Source organism: Prionailurus bengalensis, chromosome C2 (genome assembly GCF_016509475.1).
Source record: "Prionailurus bengalensis isolate Pbe53 chromosome C2, Fcat_Pben_1.1_paternal_pri, whole genome shotgun sequence".
Lineage (NCBI taxonomy): Eukaryota > Metazoa > Chordata > Mammalia > Carnivora > Felidae > Prionailurus > Prionailurus bengalensis.
The window spans coordinates 105851768-105871036 of NC_057350.1; the positions used below are offsets into that span (position 1 = coordinate 105851768).

At 39.7% G+C, this 19269-nt stretch overlaps 1 protein-coding gene across 5 annotated transcripts in view; it reads right to left on the reverse strand.

Annotated features, from left to right (window-relative positions):
• Positions 1 to 19269, reverse strand: part of LOC122491791 (schwannomin-interacting protein 1) — a 575458-nt gene that overhangs the window by 14191 nt on the left and 541998 nt on the right. For all 5 annotated transcript variants that reach the window (XM_043595021.1, XM_043595022.1, XM_043595023.1 and 2 more), the window contains one exon: positions 13745 to 13863. In XM_043595021.1, the coding sequence (XP_043450956.1) occupies positions 13745 to 13863 (119 nt within the window). The remainder of the gene's footprint in view (positions 1 to 13744; positions 13864 to 19269) is intronic.

The window sequence follows — 19269 nt, forward strand, 5'->3', positions numbered from 1 at the left end:
CAAGAGACAGTATAGCCAAGGGCAGTCAAAGGTACCTCACCAGGTACACCTGATGACTGCAGGTACATCTGAGCCCAGCTCTGATCAGCAGAACTGCTCAGCCAACTTACAGGCTCCTAAGCGGAAATCAATGTTTATCATTGTATGTCACTGATACGGTGTTTTGTTTTTTTTTTTTTTAAATTATATATAATCATTGTGGCAACAGATAACTGGTACAAGGTCACAAATCAAGAGACAACAGGGCAAACCTCTGGTTTTTGAATCCAGGGCCCTTTTCCCCATACTACACTTAACCTCAGCTTTGGATTTATTAAATCTTGTCTGTATGTCTGGCAATTTAAAGGATTTAAAGGACTTCTACCTCCTGCAGTTGCATATAATTCTAAGCCAATTGTTTGGTTTTCCTCACGAAGCAGAGAGAGGAGGAACTTCCCATATGCTTGTGGATTTCAAACACACCTTGCTCATCTTCTATCCACAACCAGAGATGCCATGAGAGCCACTGGCCCTGCCCTATCATTTGTTGCTCAATATCTCCAATTAGTTTGTGACTGGGCCATTAAAATATGTTATTTCCATTTATTTTAATGGATCTTTGATGCATTATTCAAAGGCTTTATACATAATGAATAATCACTCATATTTTTATAATATATCTTTTTCTATTTCATGAAACTTTTAAAAGGGAAGGAATAGATAATGTGGGTTGTAATTACCCAAAGGTAGCTGTAAACACATTTCATTTTTTCTAAAGATTTGTCATAAAGAAAGGATGTGGGAACAATTGAGGTTTCAGTAAGCTCCAGATGTCCTCAAGGTGTGACGGTGTCTCTACAGAATGTGCTGAGATGGGTTAAAATGAGGTGCTGCTAGTCCTTAATAAAAGACTTTTCCCATCCCCAAACCCTGACCCCTTCCTCTTCTGCTGCCCAATATTTGTTATTGTGAAAACACTATTCTAAAATGCTATTTTTTCTTTTACCTTAGTAGGATTGTGTTCATTTCTTTTGCTAAGTGGTGTGTAATGCATGGGATGATAATTTATTGGACTTTTAAAAAAGATTGATATTTACACAACAGGTGTGAATAGTGCTGGTCCAACATATACCATCACACTCACACAAAAGTACTGTAAATGACTTTTATATTAGAAAAGGGAGATTTCACTGTTCACTCATTCATTCATCTATTTCAGGTGATAACATCTCCGCGAACCCCATGGCACCAATAGGCTAGTGCTTTCGCCAGGGCATACAGTTTCTAGTTTTCTATAGTCCCCACTACTCCCTATTGCCTTTTATCTGGGCTACTTCAATCATTTGTTTCCTGCTGACCCCTGAAGGCATTTTATAGTTAAGGGCCCCTATATTAAGTGGATGCATAGTTAGTAGCTGAGCCATGAACAAAAACCTGGTCTTTTAACAGGTACCAAGTGCTTGGATCATTAAATCATAATGTATAAACAGAAATGTGGTATATATAGAGCATCGGAAAAGAACTCAAAAAACACTCAGTAGATACTCCCTATCTTAGATATGAGAAAAGAATACTTTTACTACCTGGACATTCATTACTACATAAGGTGTTAACCAAGAAGGGTGACCGAGCAGGAACTACAGGAGAAAGGACGTCTGGGTGAAGCAGGGGTGGGGGAAATAAATGCAGGAGAGATGGGAAAGCCTACCTTCCAGCAGGCATGTGTCCCGAGAAGTAAGCGGTAGTTTCAAACTATGTGCCAAACAGAGTACTGGGGAGAAGAGAGGACATCATGTCTCTTTATGTCCCATCCTGACCCCATATCTTCTAGGACTCAGGCATTTGGCAGCTCCAAAGGTGACTGGAGTGTAAATGGGCCGCTCTGGGTTTTTTTCTTTCTCCTAATCCTGTACATAATCTCTTTTTCTGCTCCCTTTTCTAAGGCTAGATCTGGACCTTCCATCTGTACATGTCCACATGATGGCTGGTAAGCATCCAACACCACATGGCCACAGAGTCTTATTAACTGATAGAAAGGAGAACTAGCCGTCCCCAGCTTTTCTTTGGTGAAGCGTCACAGCCCCTGTATCCTAACCCGAGTCTCTCGAGAGCTATAAATACTTGCATTCCCCAGACAGCCGCTGGTTCTAATTTCACATCAGTGTCCTCCAGTTTCTTCACTAATGACCACTTAGATGTAATTCAATTTGGAGTTACAGGATCTTCATGTTGGAAAAATGCATTTCACCAGAAATATTTTCTACCATGAACCGAAGACCAGAATGAGGCTTCTTCTGATACTAGAATAATGATGGAATGAAACAGTCATCTCTCTTAGGTGCCAAATGTGGTCTACTTACATTTTAATCAAAGCCAAATGATTTCTAAGCAATTTACACTCTGAAATAAAAAGAGTTAACATTTTTGGATCATCTACTATGTGCTAAGGCACTTCATATATATTACCTCTACTCCTCAGATACACATAAAGTAAGCATTATGACCCTCATTTTGTACATGAGAAAACTAAGGCTCAGAGATTAAATTACACAAGGTCACAGAGCTGGTATTTTACTCTGTGAGAGTCTGTTTTGAGAAGCGAGGGCACTTTGAGAAGGATAGAATAAGTTCATGAATGGAAGAAAAAAAAGATGAAAAAAGGCGGCAAAACAAGAACAAAACAAAAAACTGGAAACAATTCCAGTATCTAACAAGAAGAGATTAAGTATATTACAGTAAAATATATGATGGCCATTATGCAGCCAGTAAAAATAGAATGACAGAAAAACAGTTATGAGCATGGGCAAATGTTCCTGATATATTGTGAAGAAAAATCAGGCTATAAAACAGTACATATCGTATGATTTCAATGTTGTAAACAAAAATGTGAAGATATATTATGCATAGAAAAAATGGCAGGAAATATACCTAGATATTTTTTGGTGGAAGGAATTCAGTTGACTTCGAATTGTTCTCTTTTGAGCTCCTTTGTGTTGTCATGTGTGGGCATTCAGCAGGAATTAAAAAGGGAAAAAGAGAGAGAATGGATGAGCTGATTAGCGCTTGTGTGTTGGAGAAAAGGTGAGTAGGATTAAATGTTTGACAGCTGGAAGAGGATGGTTGTGTGTCGGACTCAAATGGAGGCTATGCACAGAGCATGACTCACATATGAGTCAGGCCGGGCTTTTGTTCTTGGCAGGGGGCTGGGGGCGGGAGATCCTCTTGAAGGGCAGCAAGAAACATTTTCTTATAAGTGAACGTTTCTGGAGATGGACTCTTTGATTCAACCGTTCACATCCCTTCCCTGCCCGGTCTGGGCCCCCTTCTTCCCCCCTTGGATCTGCAGTAGATTACAGACTCGGAAGTAATTGATATACATTTAAATGTCTGTCTTTTTAAAGCCAGACTGTTTAATTACTCCTCTCGGCCCAGACGGGGTTTAAACTTGCATCCATCTGACCTGCTGATGAATTTCAGCTGCTTGCCGCTTCCTGAGTTGGGTGATCATGTTCCTGTGTCTGGGGTAAAGACATGGCAGTTGGAGAGTCATGCCTGTGCATGTGTTTGAGGAGTATGACTGGATTTGGAGACACTCTCCACAGCAAATTCTTTTACGCTCTTCAATACTGAATCACTGCTTTCACCACTTTTTATATCATGGTTAAAAACCGTTGGGGCTACTATTTAGGCTTGGTTGTAGAGTAAGCTTTATCTCGAAGACATTCTCTTTCATCATTTCATGTGGGGTCACTCAAATTATATGCAGTCATTAAAAAGAATGCAGTAGATCTGCTGAATTTCATTGATTCCATGAAGCACGGTTGTTCATATTTTGGCGTCTTTAAAGTCAGCTGTCTCACGATCTCAGCCACCCAGGCGGCTCGTGGCATGACTGTTTCACTGAGCTGCAGCCCCCTCAGCCAACAAATCAGTTAAGGACCACTAATGAAGATGTGGGCTCTGGCAGTTCAGATATTCGTGCCTTCTGATAAGAACAGGAAAGCTCCAGCATCAAAACCTGTAGATGAAGGGCCAGTGGCTTGAAAGGTGATGCACAGCATCTCCCAAGGGCACAGAGGGTGATGTTGTGGGGAAAAGCAAAGACAGACAACTCTGAGGGAAAGTGGTTAAGTGAACAATTGGATTCTGAAAGTGGACTATCTTAACCAATGTATTTTACACATTTTCTTTTTTTGTTGTATGTACAAGACATAAGTGATAAAAGTGGATATCTAAATAAGTTTAGAAGGCTTCTTTCAATAACTAAAATAATAATTCTAAGTGTTAAGGAGGCAAGCATCACCATTCAATTGACAGTGGTTTTTCAAAATATCTTCCATGGGTTTTTAATACACGTAATAATCCAAACGAGAACAATCTGAAGGAGGGGCACCTGGGTGGCTCAGTCAGTTAAGCGTCCGACTCTTGATTTTGGCTCAGGTCATGATCTCAGATTCGTGAGTTTGAGCCCTGCATCAGGCTCAGCACTGACAGCACGGAGCCTGCTTGGGATTCTCTCTCTCTGCTCCTCCCTCAGGTGTGCGCACCCTCTCTCTTTTCAGAGACATGAAAAAAAATTTAAAGAACATTCTGAAGGGCACAGAAATTTTTTTTTTTTTAAGACTGGACAACAGGACTGTGTTAAACCTCTAGATGACACAGCTCACTTGTGGTCAGTGGGAGTTTTCTTGTAGCAGCGAATTTTCTGTAAACTCTCAAAGGAGTCTGGTCTTCATGTGAGCTGCGTGTGTCCAGACACATGTGTGCAAGCACCATCCGAAGGGAGCGTAAACCACAGTAATAAAGTAATAAAGTCATGATAACTTGTCAAAGATGATGCGCCAATGAAAAATCATTCCTAGAAGCTCTTTTAATTAAACATTTAGCTGTCCACTGGAGCCATTTTTAAATATAAAATGCAGCCCTGTGGCCTTTTCCTCCCTGCCTCCCACCCTTTCGCAATAGCTCCGACAATTGAATTCTCATTGGTGATAATAAAAAAATTCATAAGGCAGGGTACAGCTGGTTCTGCCTCTAGCAAGATGTCAAATTTCGCTTGCACAAAATTAATTGCACCTAATTAAACTGGGGTCATCGGCATTATTGTAAAGTGAGGCTATTTATTAGACAAAGAAAATTTCACAAATACCAATTTGCTTTTCTTTCGGGTTTGTGAAAGAGAAGAATTGCTTACATAATTAAATTTGTTTTGCCATTTTAATCTTATTACTCCTCAAAAGACCCACTTCACATCTTGCTTCACTTTTAAAATTGGGCGATATTTTAGAAAAGTAGAGGTAATCCTTGAAGGAGGGCATAAAAAAATGACAGGTTTTCTGTATGCAATAGTTTGTAAACTACCATTTACCGTGACGTGTATCTTGGAATTTACTTACATGAAGGGTTTCCGAAGCAAATTATTAGTTCACATGTACGAGACTGAGATGAGGTTTAAAAGATATGCTACATGTTATAAATAGGTTGTGACCATATGCACCTATTCAAGAAAGATGCCAGTGAAAGCAAATTCCACTGTGCTGAAGTTGGACAACCTCACCCATGCTGGGTATATATGACTACACTGCTTATTTCTTCCAGGAAATAGTACAAAAATTATTACTGTTAGAGACAAAGGGATGATTCACTTTCCTGGCAAAATGATGCTTGTTCAACTTGGGATTCCGTGGCAGATTATATATACAGATTCTCAGTTCCTCATATTCAAAGCTCCTGTGAGTCAATTCCTTTCAAGCCTCTCTGGATCACCGGTATCTGTCTAGCTGATACAACCCCCTGGGCTATGGTGCCCCCCTTCCCGGCCCCTATCCCCACACCAAACACAAAAGAAGGTGGTAGGTATCTATTACTGGTCTTGTCTTAGTCGTTCACCAATAAACCTACAAGATCAGGAAAGAAATGAGTTGGGGATATTGGAATGGTTGAGATGAGTAAACAGTAATCATTATTCAAACCAGCTGCTCAAAAGCTCTCTGGGGAATTTCTGTTTTTCATAATATTTACAATGTTCGGAGAGAAGCGTATAGCCTATTTTGGCTACACCTTCCCATCGTATACTTTATGAAAAAGACTACATTAAGCTGTATTTCTATTTATATGTATGCAAATAAAACCTATCTTGGGGTAGGGTAAGAGGTAAGAGAGAGGTTTATTTTGTGGTTACTCTGAGAAAAGGAGAATGGAGGCCGCACATGTTTTCTCTACAATGTCAGATCAGGTTGTATGTCTGAAAAATGAAAGGTTTCCTAGAGGTCCATTACTAATGACAACTCTGTCTTCTGTTCTCATAGCAGCCAGGCCAGTTGGCATTTCTTTAATAATGCTGCGCTATATACACTCAGAATCCAAAATACAATGATGATTCAAGATTAATGTGGTCAATGAAAAATATTTTATAGCAAAGTATAATACTAGTAGTAAGAGAAAAGGAATATTTTTTTCAAGAACATGACTACACTGAATATTTCTTAGAAACCTATTTCAAAAATATAGTAGGTAATTCACTTTCCTCATTTCCCTATAAGCCTTTGTAAAGCTTTCGCTGAAACATTTTCAAATAGGAAAAAACAACAAAGGTCATAAAGTCTCAGTTTGAAAAGGTTGATTATGTGTGGATTTTGAAGAAAGAAAAAAATGGCATTTCCTATATTTGCTACATTTTGGTATAAGTCAAATTTAATAATTTGAGTTATGAAGCAATATAAAAAATTCCTTTGCTGCAGTATTACGCATGAAATGTCTTTATGGGATTATTGGAAGCCTAGCCTACATTTAACAGCTTGTCACTTTTAAAAAGTGCTCTGGGAGACAGCACCAATTAGAAAAATTCAGTGGGGCTGAAATGCAAAAGACAATCGAGAAGGACTTACACTTGCAGGAGCAGCTCAAACATGTCTTCCCAGAAGACCCTTCTGTTACTTCATGATTTTCCACACAACGTGCATGAAGTTAATTCTTACAAGTAAATGCATGTTCTTTAAAATACATAAACAGAATTCTATTATTTTGCCAAAGGTCCCCAAACTGGGGTGGGTCTCATCTTAAAAGTAGGCTCAGCACTTCAGAATGTATTGCTTTTGGCCAATTAATTTTAAGCCCTTGGCCTCATTTAAAATGGAGCCCTGAGCTCTTTGGAATCACCCAGTCGAAAAGATTTACCTGGTTCTGATTAGCTAATAATTCAACACATGTACTCTGGTACATTTTGGAGCACCATATTAGTGGGCTTGAAAGTTCTAACATCCTTCAAGTCCTTTTGTAAGTAAGAGGTGAGGTATTTCTAGCTCAGTGAAAAATTTCAGGGATTGTAATAGGTTAGAAAAACAGGGATGGGGAAGGTGGGTTATACAACTGCAACTGAACATTTCCTGAGGCTTTTCTCTTAGATTATTACTGACAAGGAGGGGACGATAGTCTTTGCAGACTTCCAATTTACAGGGAAAAAGTGATATTTCTTAGAAACATTAAGTCTCATCATTAGCCATCGTCTTAAAGGGTATCCAAAAAGTCATTGTGTTCTCACAGAGTATGATCTCATCCCAGAATGTGGAGATGAAAACATCTGAAAAAAAACCCAGGATATAAATAATATTCCTTATGGCAAGTCAACAAGTGTAGCTTGTTATGAGTGACTGTGAAGTACATATATGTTTAGATAGCTGTGTCTCCCACGGGGGTAGATGACTCAGTGATTTTTCCAAGCTTGCTCTGCCTGAAGAGTTTCAGGTGGGCTTTGGGGGCGGGTAGGGAGTGATGGAGAGAGGCAGCGAAATGGAGGTTTGGTGAGGGGCACTGGAGCTAGGACATGCAGAGTGGCACTGAAGGGAAATGAGGAGGGGAGGCATTTTCTGGGCAGGGGTATCCCAGACCCTCTTCTTCGGTTATCCAGAACCAAAGGAAGATGGTTTTGTTTTACACACGGGATTTCTGCACAGGATTTTATTTGAGAAGATACTTCAGCCACTAGAAATAATGAAAACCTGCATGATACTTCTAGTTCAACATGGCATTTTGAACATGGGCATTTGTCAACTTGTTCTTCTGAAATCCTAGTAAGATAATATTAAGAAAGAAGGTACAAACCTCCTCAGACAAAGAAAGTGGAAAAGGAGATAATAGCGCACAAGAGAGTTTGAAAAAATGTTGGAAGATAAAATGAGGATGGGTGAGAGGTACTTGAGTTAACATTTCAATTTGCTGGGTGCTTGCACAGATGGCTGGTAGAGGAAGCCCATGCATTTATTTGCACTGCAGAGTCCAGACACGCTCAGGTCCACCTGAAGGTAGGGGAGAGGGGTAGGACTACACACAAAGAAAAACTGACTGAACAAACTGGAAGGACTATCAGACCCTCTGTTGGCCCGTCTACCTGTGGCCTGGCAGAATGAGGAAGTTTACTGTCTTGAATCAGAGGAGCTCTGCAACATGGCACACTCAGACACAGCTAACATGTCATATGGAGCACCCTTCACTGACATCAAGGGAATTAAGTAACATTCTACATGTTGAACCTTCGACCATTCCCCTGCTAGAGTCTTAAAATACTGGCAGCCAGGCTCAAAGCTCCTCAGGACAAGGTTGGAGAATTCTCTGTGGCAACTTACAGACCATACTTTTATGTAGATGCCCCCTAATGAAATAGTTGCATTTTTATTTGACCATTCGAAGGGGAAGTTCACCATTCTTTAATTCAACAAATATTCAGTAACTATGTATTAGGTACTATTTAGGCAAGAGTTATGGTGGTAAACAAAGCAGACAAAGACCTGCTCTCTTGGAGCCTATATAGACAAAGAATGGATTAAAATACATATACATATATACATACACACAATATATACCTATATGTATATTATATATATTATATGATATCAGGTAGTGATAAGGATCACAAAGAAAAACAAATCAGAGAAATAGGATAAGCAAGGTAAGAGGAGAGGAAACTGTCAGGGGAAGGTCTCTCTGAGGAAACAATATATGTCACCAAGCCCAACCAGAGAGCTTGCCCACAGCATTTAGCATTTTACACTGAATTGTTGATGGAGAGAAATCAAAACAAAATATAAACTCAGAAAAAATCATGGACAATGTAGAAATCAGAAGAAAACATCTTAAACAATTTACCTAAAATTAACATCTACAGTAAAATGAGGAAGTATCATTTCAAAAATTTTTTAAAAGTTAAACAAAATGGACAAAATCTTAGAAAAATACAACCCATCAGAACTGACTCAAGAAGAAGTAAGAAGCGTGTACAATCTTAAAATCCTCCAAAAAAGGAAGCAGTTAAAGCAAATACACAAAGTAAATAGCAGGCCCAGATGGTTATACAGGTGACAAACAGCATATTATGCGGACTTTTCTTAGACACTGCAAGAAGGAACAGTAGCCAACTTATTTTTAAGCCAGCACAGTCCTGATACAGAAGTGAGGAAAAAAATACTATAAGAGAAGAACACAGCAGACCCATGCCACTCAAGAATATAAATGTAATAATCCTAAATGAAACATTACACAAAAAATTCAATACTATCTGAAAAAAATCCAACAAATTTTGCTTTATACTAGGTATGCAAGGATTGTTCAATATTTTTAAACTATACATGTAATTGATTAATATATTAACAGAGTAAATCATTTAATGACCTCAAGAGATGCAGAAAAAGCATGTGATAAAGTTAGATACCTATTCATGAAAAAAATTCTTTGTAAATTATGAATATAAGGAAACATAATTAACTCATAAAGAGAAACATTAAAGAAAACCTAAAATTTACATCACCCTAAGTGAGGAAACATTAGAAGTGTTCCGTTTAATATGAGAAATGAGCTAAAGATTCTAACTACTACCATTTTTTTTAATGATTATTTTTGAGAGAGAGAGAAAGAGAGAGAGACACAGTGCGAGCATGGGAGGGGCAGAGAGAGAGGGAGACAGAATCTGAAACAGGATCCAGGCTCCGAGCTGTCAGCACAGAGCCCGGTGTGGGGCTCGAACCCACGGACTGTGAGATCATGACCTGAGATAAAGTTGGATGCTTAACTGACTGAGCCAACCAGGTGCCCCTAACTACCACCATTTTTGATTCTCAATATATTAAGGTCCTAACCCATACAATAAAAGAAAAAAAAAAACAGGAATGGGCAATGGAAAGCAATAAATGATAAACGAAGCTGCTCCTTTTGGATGATATTGTTTAAAAATCCAAAAGAATCTACAGACAACTTTATGATAAGTAACGGGAGGGCAGAAAAGTAATAGAAACAGTATAATGAAGTGGATGGATATAAGATTAGTATACAAAGTAAGCTGCATTTCTGTTCAGCAAAACAATGAGAACTCATTATAAAAGAGAATTTAAAATATCAAATATCTAGAAATAAATACTATGAAAGATGTATAACATCTCTACATGAAAAATTACAAAACTTTATCAAGAAATATTCAATAAGATCTAAATAAGGGAGAGAAAGGCCATGTTCATGGGTAGGGAGATTTAATATTCTAAAAATGCATTCTCGCCTGACTTGATCTATAGATTCAATGCAATTCGAGTCAAAATTCCAAGAGAGTATTTTGTTGAACTTGATTAGAGGATTTAAATTTATATGGAAGAATAAAAAGCAAGAAGAGTTAGCATATTTCTGAAGAAGAAGAGGAAAGAGACTTGCCTGTCCACATATTAGGACTTATTTTGAGGTTACAATAATTAAGACTTTATGGTATTGGTGCAGGGATAGAAACACTAATGAAACAGAATGTATTCCCATTAATGTATAGTATATACAGAAGTGGTCTGTCGTCTCAGTGAGTAAAAGAAAGATTTTTTTAATAAACAGGATGGAAAAAAATGGTCATGTAAATGGAAAGCGATGAAATTAGACATCTCCATAACCATATAAACTCCTGATTGATTACAGACTTTAAAAAAATCAACACTCTCAACTCTTGGAAGGAAATCTAGGTTAATGTCTTTTGAACCTTGGGGTAGATTTTTAATACAAGACACAGAAAACATGGACTATAAAAGTCTGATAAGAAAGAACTCTGGTCATTAAAGACACAGTGAGGAAGCAAAAAGACAGGCCACAACCTGGGAAAAGATATTTGTAATACATACAATATATTAAGGATTAGTATCATGACTATAAAATGCTGATAAAATCAGTTTCATTTTTATTTTTTTTAATTTTTTTTAACGTTTATTTATTTTTGAGACAGAGAGAGACAGAGCATGAACGGGGGAGGGTCAGAGAGAGAGGGAGACACAGAATCTGAAACAGGCTCCAGGCTCTGAGCGGTCAGCACAGAGCCCGACGTGGGGCTCGAACTCACGGACCGCGAGATCATGACCTGAGCCGAAGTCGGACGCTTAACCGACTGAGCCACCCAGGCGTCCCATAAAATCAGTTTTAAAAAGCATAATGAATCCAACAGAAATTGGACATAAGACCCAAACAGACATTTCACAGAAGGGGAAACCCAGACGGCTAATAAACACAATGAAATACCATTTAATACCAATTCAATTAACAAAAGTGTAAAAGAGATTGACAATATGGTGTTGGAAAGACTATGGATCCATAGGATCTCTGAAACATTGCTGGTCACAGTGTAACCACTTTGCAACCACTTTGGAGGACACCTTTGGCATTGTCTTCTAGATATGAACATTCACGTGTTTTCCTAGTAATTCTGTTCTTAGGTGAACACCAAAGAGAAACTCTTGCACATGGACAGCAGGAGACATGTACAAGAGTGTTTATAAGCAGCACTGTTCATAAGAGCAAAACCTTTGAGACAAACTCAATGCCTATAATCAGAAGAGTGGCTGAGTAAACTGTGATATATTCACACAGTGGAATATAATATAGCAGTCAAAACCATGGACTGGCAAAGGGAAAAATGCGGGCAATTTTCATTTCAAGACAAACACTAAAGTTTCTCAAGTAATCACAGTTTACTACATGGTCCAGTATAAATAATCTATGATCTTCATAATGTAAACAGTGAATTGTTATGTGACCCCGAATTATGAGACATTTATAAAGGGAGGATGGGGGGAATACACAGATTTGTCTGTGGGAGGGCTGTAAAGGACTTGAATCACAATTTTCTATAGCTGGCAGTTGGTAGATGGTTGTTTAAAAGACTAAGAAAATAAGCATTTTACTTAGAGGTATACAGGTAAATTACCAAAAGAAACAGTCAAAGAGTTAAAAGTTATTGTTTCTGGAGAGTAGGACAAGATAGAGACAGATGGGACAGGTGACAGTTACTTTTATTTTGTGTTATTATACACCTTGTATTTATTGTTAATTTTATTTTCAAAGCCATATATGCATGTGTGTGTGTGTGTGTGTGTGTGTGCGCGCGCGCATAACTTTGATTTTTAAAAACAAAAACCTTCCATTTGGGCCAGATGAATATGACTTTGCTGAGCAGAGAGATGGGGTTTCTAGAAGCAAACTCTTTGGTGCTTTGGGGAATATTAGAGAAAAGCTATAAAAGATCTATACATATGGTCAAATCTCCCCATTTTACAAAAATGAAGAAGCGGAGGCATGGTAGAATGGAATTTGTTAAAGTCTCAAAATGAGAAACTGACCAGGACTAATAATCCTCAGGTCTGCAGGTCCCTAAGCCAGGGTTCCTCCTGCCACATCCTTACTAGGAGGGGAAAGAGGTGCTTTCCGGCAAAGGGAAGGCTTACCTTCCGGCTCTGGAATGACACGGGAGAAAAGTGAGGGAACTCTAAGAGATCCGATAGGCACCCAGCTGAGGCTTAGAGGCTGTGACTGTGACTCTTGTCTCCATGTCTGAACCCACAGCAGTGACTCCTACATGTGTGTATGTGGGAGTGTGTGTGTGCTTTCTGATTTTTGCTGATTCAGATGAGTCCCTAAGGATCAGACTGAAGTACAAGACTTACTGAAAGCCAAATAGAATAGATTTAAGCAGACATTAAAGTGTCTAATTCTGGACATCAGAGGAAGGAGAGTGGAAATCTGTTGGTTGAATAAATGCATGAACGTTATCATGTGTCTCCCACACCAGGCTTAACATGGCAAATATAGCCAGTATTTATACAGGGAGCGATTCATACGCATATTAAAGTTTGGGAAGCTCTGGTCTACAGCCCTGTTTTCTAGGTACAATTAGAATTTTAATATATCCTAACTGGAATTAAAAGCTATGCAAATGACCAATGGTATCCTGAAATAAATTACAATAAATGAGCAATGATATCCTGAAATAAATTAAGATAAAGGAATAATGCCTGGAGGACAGGTTAAGCACTGCAATAAACATCAAACGATCAAAGAGGGAATTGTATTTCTCAGTTACCAGTATTCACTGCAATCAAATGTTTCAGAGAGGGGGGTGATGCTGGATGCTTCAGGACTGCTTAATGGAAAATCTGGTGGTCTGCCACACTTCTCTAAGCGACCAGCCAGCTTGATTAAGAGTGTGGCTTGATTCCCCCATCACAGAGAAAAATCAGAATTGTGTCTAGGACAAAAAATGAAATATAGAAATATGACCGCAAGTGGCTGGGCGAAAACTAAAAAGCAAAAAACAAACCCAACGGGTGGGGAGGGGTCTGTTTAGAATCCAAATAAAGGTGGTAGTATTATGGGGAAAAAAAATACTCAAGGGTTTAAAAGGTATCTTTTATTAAACATATAGTCGGATGACAAAATCCATTAGGTACATATCAGAAAATCAACTCAAAAGAACACTCACCGAGAGGAAAGGCTTGGCTTCCCACTTTTGCTACAGCTGGTATAAATTCCTGGGCCATCATCAAAGAAGCTTCCAAGTGCCAACTTCTGTCGGATAGATTCTCTCTCATTTTTCTGTGCCTAAAATTTCAGGAAAATAAAAAATGCTGATAAGTGGGCAGACACAGGACAACTATAGCCTAACTGCTAGGTTTCTTAGAACTGCAACCTTAGATGAAACATGAATAGGCCACAGCACAAGAGCGTTTGAATTATGAGGAGCTGAAATTAAACCAATCTTTCCTGGTTTCACCTCTGCAAGCAATTTCAGTTCTTCAGAGCCTTTCAGGATCACGGGTCTAGGAACTCACCACGCTGGTACAAAGTGATTCTCACCGGAACAGAACTAGATTATTTGGTGCTGTAATCCTTCTTCTTACCTGCTAGAGGAAAGTCGTGGAGGGCAAGCACTCTGTCCTAAATCAAATCACTTTTACCCCAAATGTGGCCTTTCCCCGGATCGTGTCTTCTCTTCTGTATATCGTCCCTTTGGCCCACTTTCTCTATTGCAAGAATATTAATTCATTCAGCCAATATGCACTGAGCCTCTATGAGATGGCAGGTGCTACGTTATAATGCAGAACACAGCCCAGGATGGGTGATCGCAGCCCCTGCCTGCATCTGGCTTATAGTCTTGATGGGGACTACTGCTTCTGTTCGAGAGCTACCCTTATCTCTCCAGGTCCAGAACACGAGCAACCCTAACAAAGGGCCTGGAATAGCTGGAGGATTCTAACTGGGCCCATCTGTTTCGCGTTTTGAAGAGAAGTCAGGTCGGTGTGCATAGGAAAAGGATGTGGGAAACTACACTACTGTGATAATTTGGATATGTTTACAACACTTGGCTTCCCATAAAAGTCCCATAAAAACTCACCATGCTGAACTTTTAAACCCTTTAAACAACAGGGGAGAAGATTAGAAATGATTTCCTTAGTTAAAAATAAAACAACTACAAAAACAAACATAATGAGTTAGAAATCCTGGGGTGACAATGAGAACTTGGTTTTCTGTTCTGGGGCTGGCAGCAGGGCCGTCGGATGTTCTGAGCAGCAGGCTGACGACTCTGGTGAGCCAATGATATTACCAAATGCAGCTCATGTGACTGAGTGTGGCTGTGGAGGGCAAGATGGCCCTTGAACCTCCCAATGAGAGGTTCTGGAGCCACATCTGCTGCCACTGGTACCCAGAAGTTAAACGTGAAAGCTCTGAGCTGTCACCTGAGCATCACTTCGTCAGTGATGAAACGCACACCCTGTTGGAAGGGTGGGCTGAAAATTGGCCTCATTTCACCCCCAAGTGAAGGCAGGGTACTATCGGTCAAGGCTGTTCTAAAATGGTGGTTGCTAGCCACATGTGGCCATTCACATTTCGATTAAAAATTAATTAAAAGTTCAACTCCTCAGTCACGCTAGCTGCATTTCAAGAGCTCCACCGTCACAGGTGGCTACTGGGCACCATATTAAACAGAGCAGAGTAAAATATTTGATAGCACAGTGCTGGCTAAGATAGTGGTTCTCAATTGCCAGCTTTGACAGGCTGCATCAGAATTTCCTGCAGTCTTTAAAATACACACCCCAGGCTCCAGCATCAGATATTTACTTTAAATAGGTTTGCGAACTTCTAGTTCAAGGAAAGCTCATCTCTATTCTCCTTTTCTTTCACACTTAAACATTTTTCTTTAAAGTTTATTTATTTTGAGAGAGAGAGACAGACAGAGAGAGAGAGAGAATCCCAAGCAGACTCTGCACTGTCAGCGCAGAGTCCGATGCAGGGCTCAAAGGCTCAAACTCATGAACCATGAGATCATGGCCTGAGCCACAGTCGGACGTGTGACCAATTGTACTGCCTAGGCATGCACCCCTCTTTCACATTTTTTAATCCATGGAAACCATAGTGTTCTATCAAGTCTCACACTTAGTGATTATATCTGTATCTATTTATGCAGACAGCCCTCCATTCTGGCATGCACCAATGGAACCGTGTCATACTTAAGAGCCATAGTGCATGTGTGTGTGTGTGTGTGTGTGTGTGTGCGCGCGATACAGCCACAAAGTGTAAGAGTGCTTTTATATAGTTACAGAGGTGATGCTGATATCATATTGTCTGCTGGGCTAGCATAGAACGGATCCCCGCGAAAGTAACCATAAGGTTGTAAGGGGAAGCAAGAATGCTTTTAATTTTACTAAACGTTTGCAATTGTGCTGCTGGAAATTTTAATTAAAGCAACCTACCCTCCCGAATATGCGGGGCTGGCACTTGTGATGGTTCTGCCAAAACAGAACCATTTGATAGCATCGTGACATCTTTATAAATTCGTTTCAAAATCCCAGCATCTGCCATGCAGATTTAGCACAGTGAACCTATTTCTTAATTCATGTAGAATACAAAAGAGATTCGCACCCAACAGTCTCTATAGTCAGAAAAGTGTTGCGTGAAATTGAGTATCCAAAAATAAAAGCAGCAGATAACATGAGCGTTAATGACTGATGTTTAACAATACACTGGTGCCCAACATTAGCCTGGAAGAGGTTTTATCTGAAGAAAATACCTATCCCAGGTGTGAATGTGTGAACACACACTTGATTCCATGTATATCTTTCCTAATGTACTTGGTACACTACAGCTATCGATATTAGAGAAGGCCTTAAAATATTTCTATTTACATTAATTACAACCCTTTATATTTGGATATTGTGATGGACAGCTTGAAGAGGACTCTTTGTAATACACAATCTCTCACCCCTCTCCCTTCTCTCTCTCTTTCTCTGGATCCCACCGAATAGATCAAAAAAAGTATAAATAATATAAACATCATCCATAAATCAAACACTTAGATACAGATCACAGCTAACATTTTGGGATTTTGGGGATAGTTCTTTTTAGTTTTTTATCTTATGTGTGTATTTTTTTCCTTTTTATAAAATTGGGATCATATTGTTTATTCATTTTGAGAGTTTCTCTCATGCCATTTAAGATTCTTTAAAAATACAATTTTTAATGGCTGTATATCATTCTGTCCTATGGAGTTACCTTCTCTTGTTAGTCATTTGGGTTGTAGCCAATTAAAACTAACACAGAAGTCTGCATTTTTACATACATCTCTGCCCACATGTCTGATTCTTTCCTCAGGATAAGTTCCTGGAAGTGGAATTACCAGATCAGCTGAGTGTGAGCATTTGTTGAGGCTCCTGACACATTTTGTCACATTGCTCTGGAGAAAAGCTGTTCCAATTTACATGCCCAACAGCAACGTAAAAGGGTGTGGCATTCACTATATCCTGGCTAACACTGAGTACTTTCACTAAAAAAAAAAAAAACAAAAAACTTCTGTTGGTTTTGATAGTCAAAAAGTGGTATTCTTTTTGTTGATTTCCTTGATTACCAGTGATATTAAATACTTAAAATTTTTTTAGTTACCGTACTTGCTTTTCTCTGAATTACTTCTAGCTTTGCTTATTTTTCTATAAAGATCTGAGGAGTTTTGAAATTTTTATAGTAAGCATATCATTAGTCCTTTTGAGTTTATTTTTTTTTTTTAATTTTTTTTTCAACGTTTATTTATTTTTGGGACAGAGAGAGACAGAGCATGAACGGGGGAGGGGCAGAGAGAGAGGGAGACACAGAATCGGAAACAGGCTCCAGGCTCTGAGCCATCAGCCCAGAGCCTGACGCGGGGCTCGAACTCACGGACCGCGAGATCGTGACCTGGCTGAAGTCGGACGCTTAACCGACTGCGCCACCCAGGCGCCCCAGTCCTTTTGAGTTTAAACCTAAGTGTTATGTAGTTACATCAATCACTCCCTTTCTCTGAAATGTCGTTGACGGCTTTGTGCGTGGAAAGCCCTTCCCAGGCTAGAGGTAAAGGATCTCACTGGACGTTAGAGGATTAAATGAGAACATTTATGGAAACTGCTAAGCAGCAGTGGTGGTGATGTAAATGTATGATAAATGGTAGCTATTATGGCTAATCCTCCTATAATTCCTGCTTTGAAGATGAGGAACTGGAGGGTGAAGGAAGGTTACCTTATTAGTAGATGGAAGAGCTAGGATTCAAGTCCATCTTTCTGGTGCCGATCTTTCTGCTCTTCCACACTGATGAGTGAGGTGTCTGGGCAAATAATGGTGGCCGCCATGTTTGGAGATATGATGTAGGACTGACAAGTTATGGATCTACTTCTTTCCTGAGGTGGGGTGTCATGTGTTCTCAGAAAAGGAGAAAACACTTGACTGCAAAACATACACACCAAGGCCCAATCATAACTGCAGATATTTACAAACGAATACCTCTCATCAGAGCCACTCTCCTTGACACCACTGCTTAATCTTCCTTCTGGAACAAATGCCATTCCTAACATTTCAAGTAACCATGATTCAACTGACTAGTAAAACAGTTTTTCTCTTAAAATTCAACAATTGGAACTATTTTCCTTTCAGTTGCCTGCAGGTGTAGAGTGAGTGAGTGTGTGTGTGTGTGTGTGTGTAGTTTCAAAGTTCTTTTGTTCTCCAAGGAATTATACCTGCAGGGCAATTAGGTCCTCCAACCTCCTGAAGCCCAGATGTGGCTCAGGGTGAGGAACAGGGAAGTGTACAGGAAAAGGAAGAGGCTTACTCAAAACTACACTGTTTGGCTGGGCTTGTGGCACGTGGAGCCATGTCCACTCCTAAAATGACCTTGGGAAATACCCTCTTAAAACAAAAGTAAAACATCAAAAATTGATAACTCTTTGCAAAAAGCAAATGGGCAACTGAGGAATAGTGGCTCATCGCTGTAAGACAGAAAGCCTATTCAAGACCAAGAGGAGAGTAAAAATGTGCTTAGAAAATCACCATTGTCCAGCCACAGGCAGTTAGTTTTTGTCCTCGCCTGTCGCTGAATTCCCTATTGCCACCCCCTGTGCCCAGGCAGATAAGACTCACAATGGCTTTTGAGGATACCATGTGAGCCACGATCTCAGAATACAGACCACTGGGCATTTTCAGAACCCACACGCTGATGCTCAGCCTTTCCCCCTGTACCACTGTTCTGCTGCAATTCCCCAAGCTTGACAAGAACAAAGGCGGGTGTTTGGTAAAAGAAATAAAAACCAAAATGTTCTGCTTGAGTAGATACTGTCCATCTCCAAATCTGGTATGTCCCGAAGTCCTTTCCATACTTTCTTCAGGATGAGGCGGGACCTGTCCTTTACACGCTGATACCATTCCCAAGTCCCCTCCTCTGGCCCTGCCTTCACCCCTCTGGCCCAGAAGCATCGTGATGTCTCTGGTCTCTGAAGCGGGGGCCACCTAATCTTTCACGTGCTGACTTGCACATGAATTTATAAATGGAAGACAGGGTATCTTCTGCATTTCTAAAATTTGTTTGACACACCGTATTTTTGTGGGGTTAGCTGTGGGGTCACCAGGCCTCTCAGGAACACACTCTGGGAAATAACATCTTAAACCTAAATCCAGATGGTACTCAGGACACTGCAAACAGCTGCTTCCTTC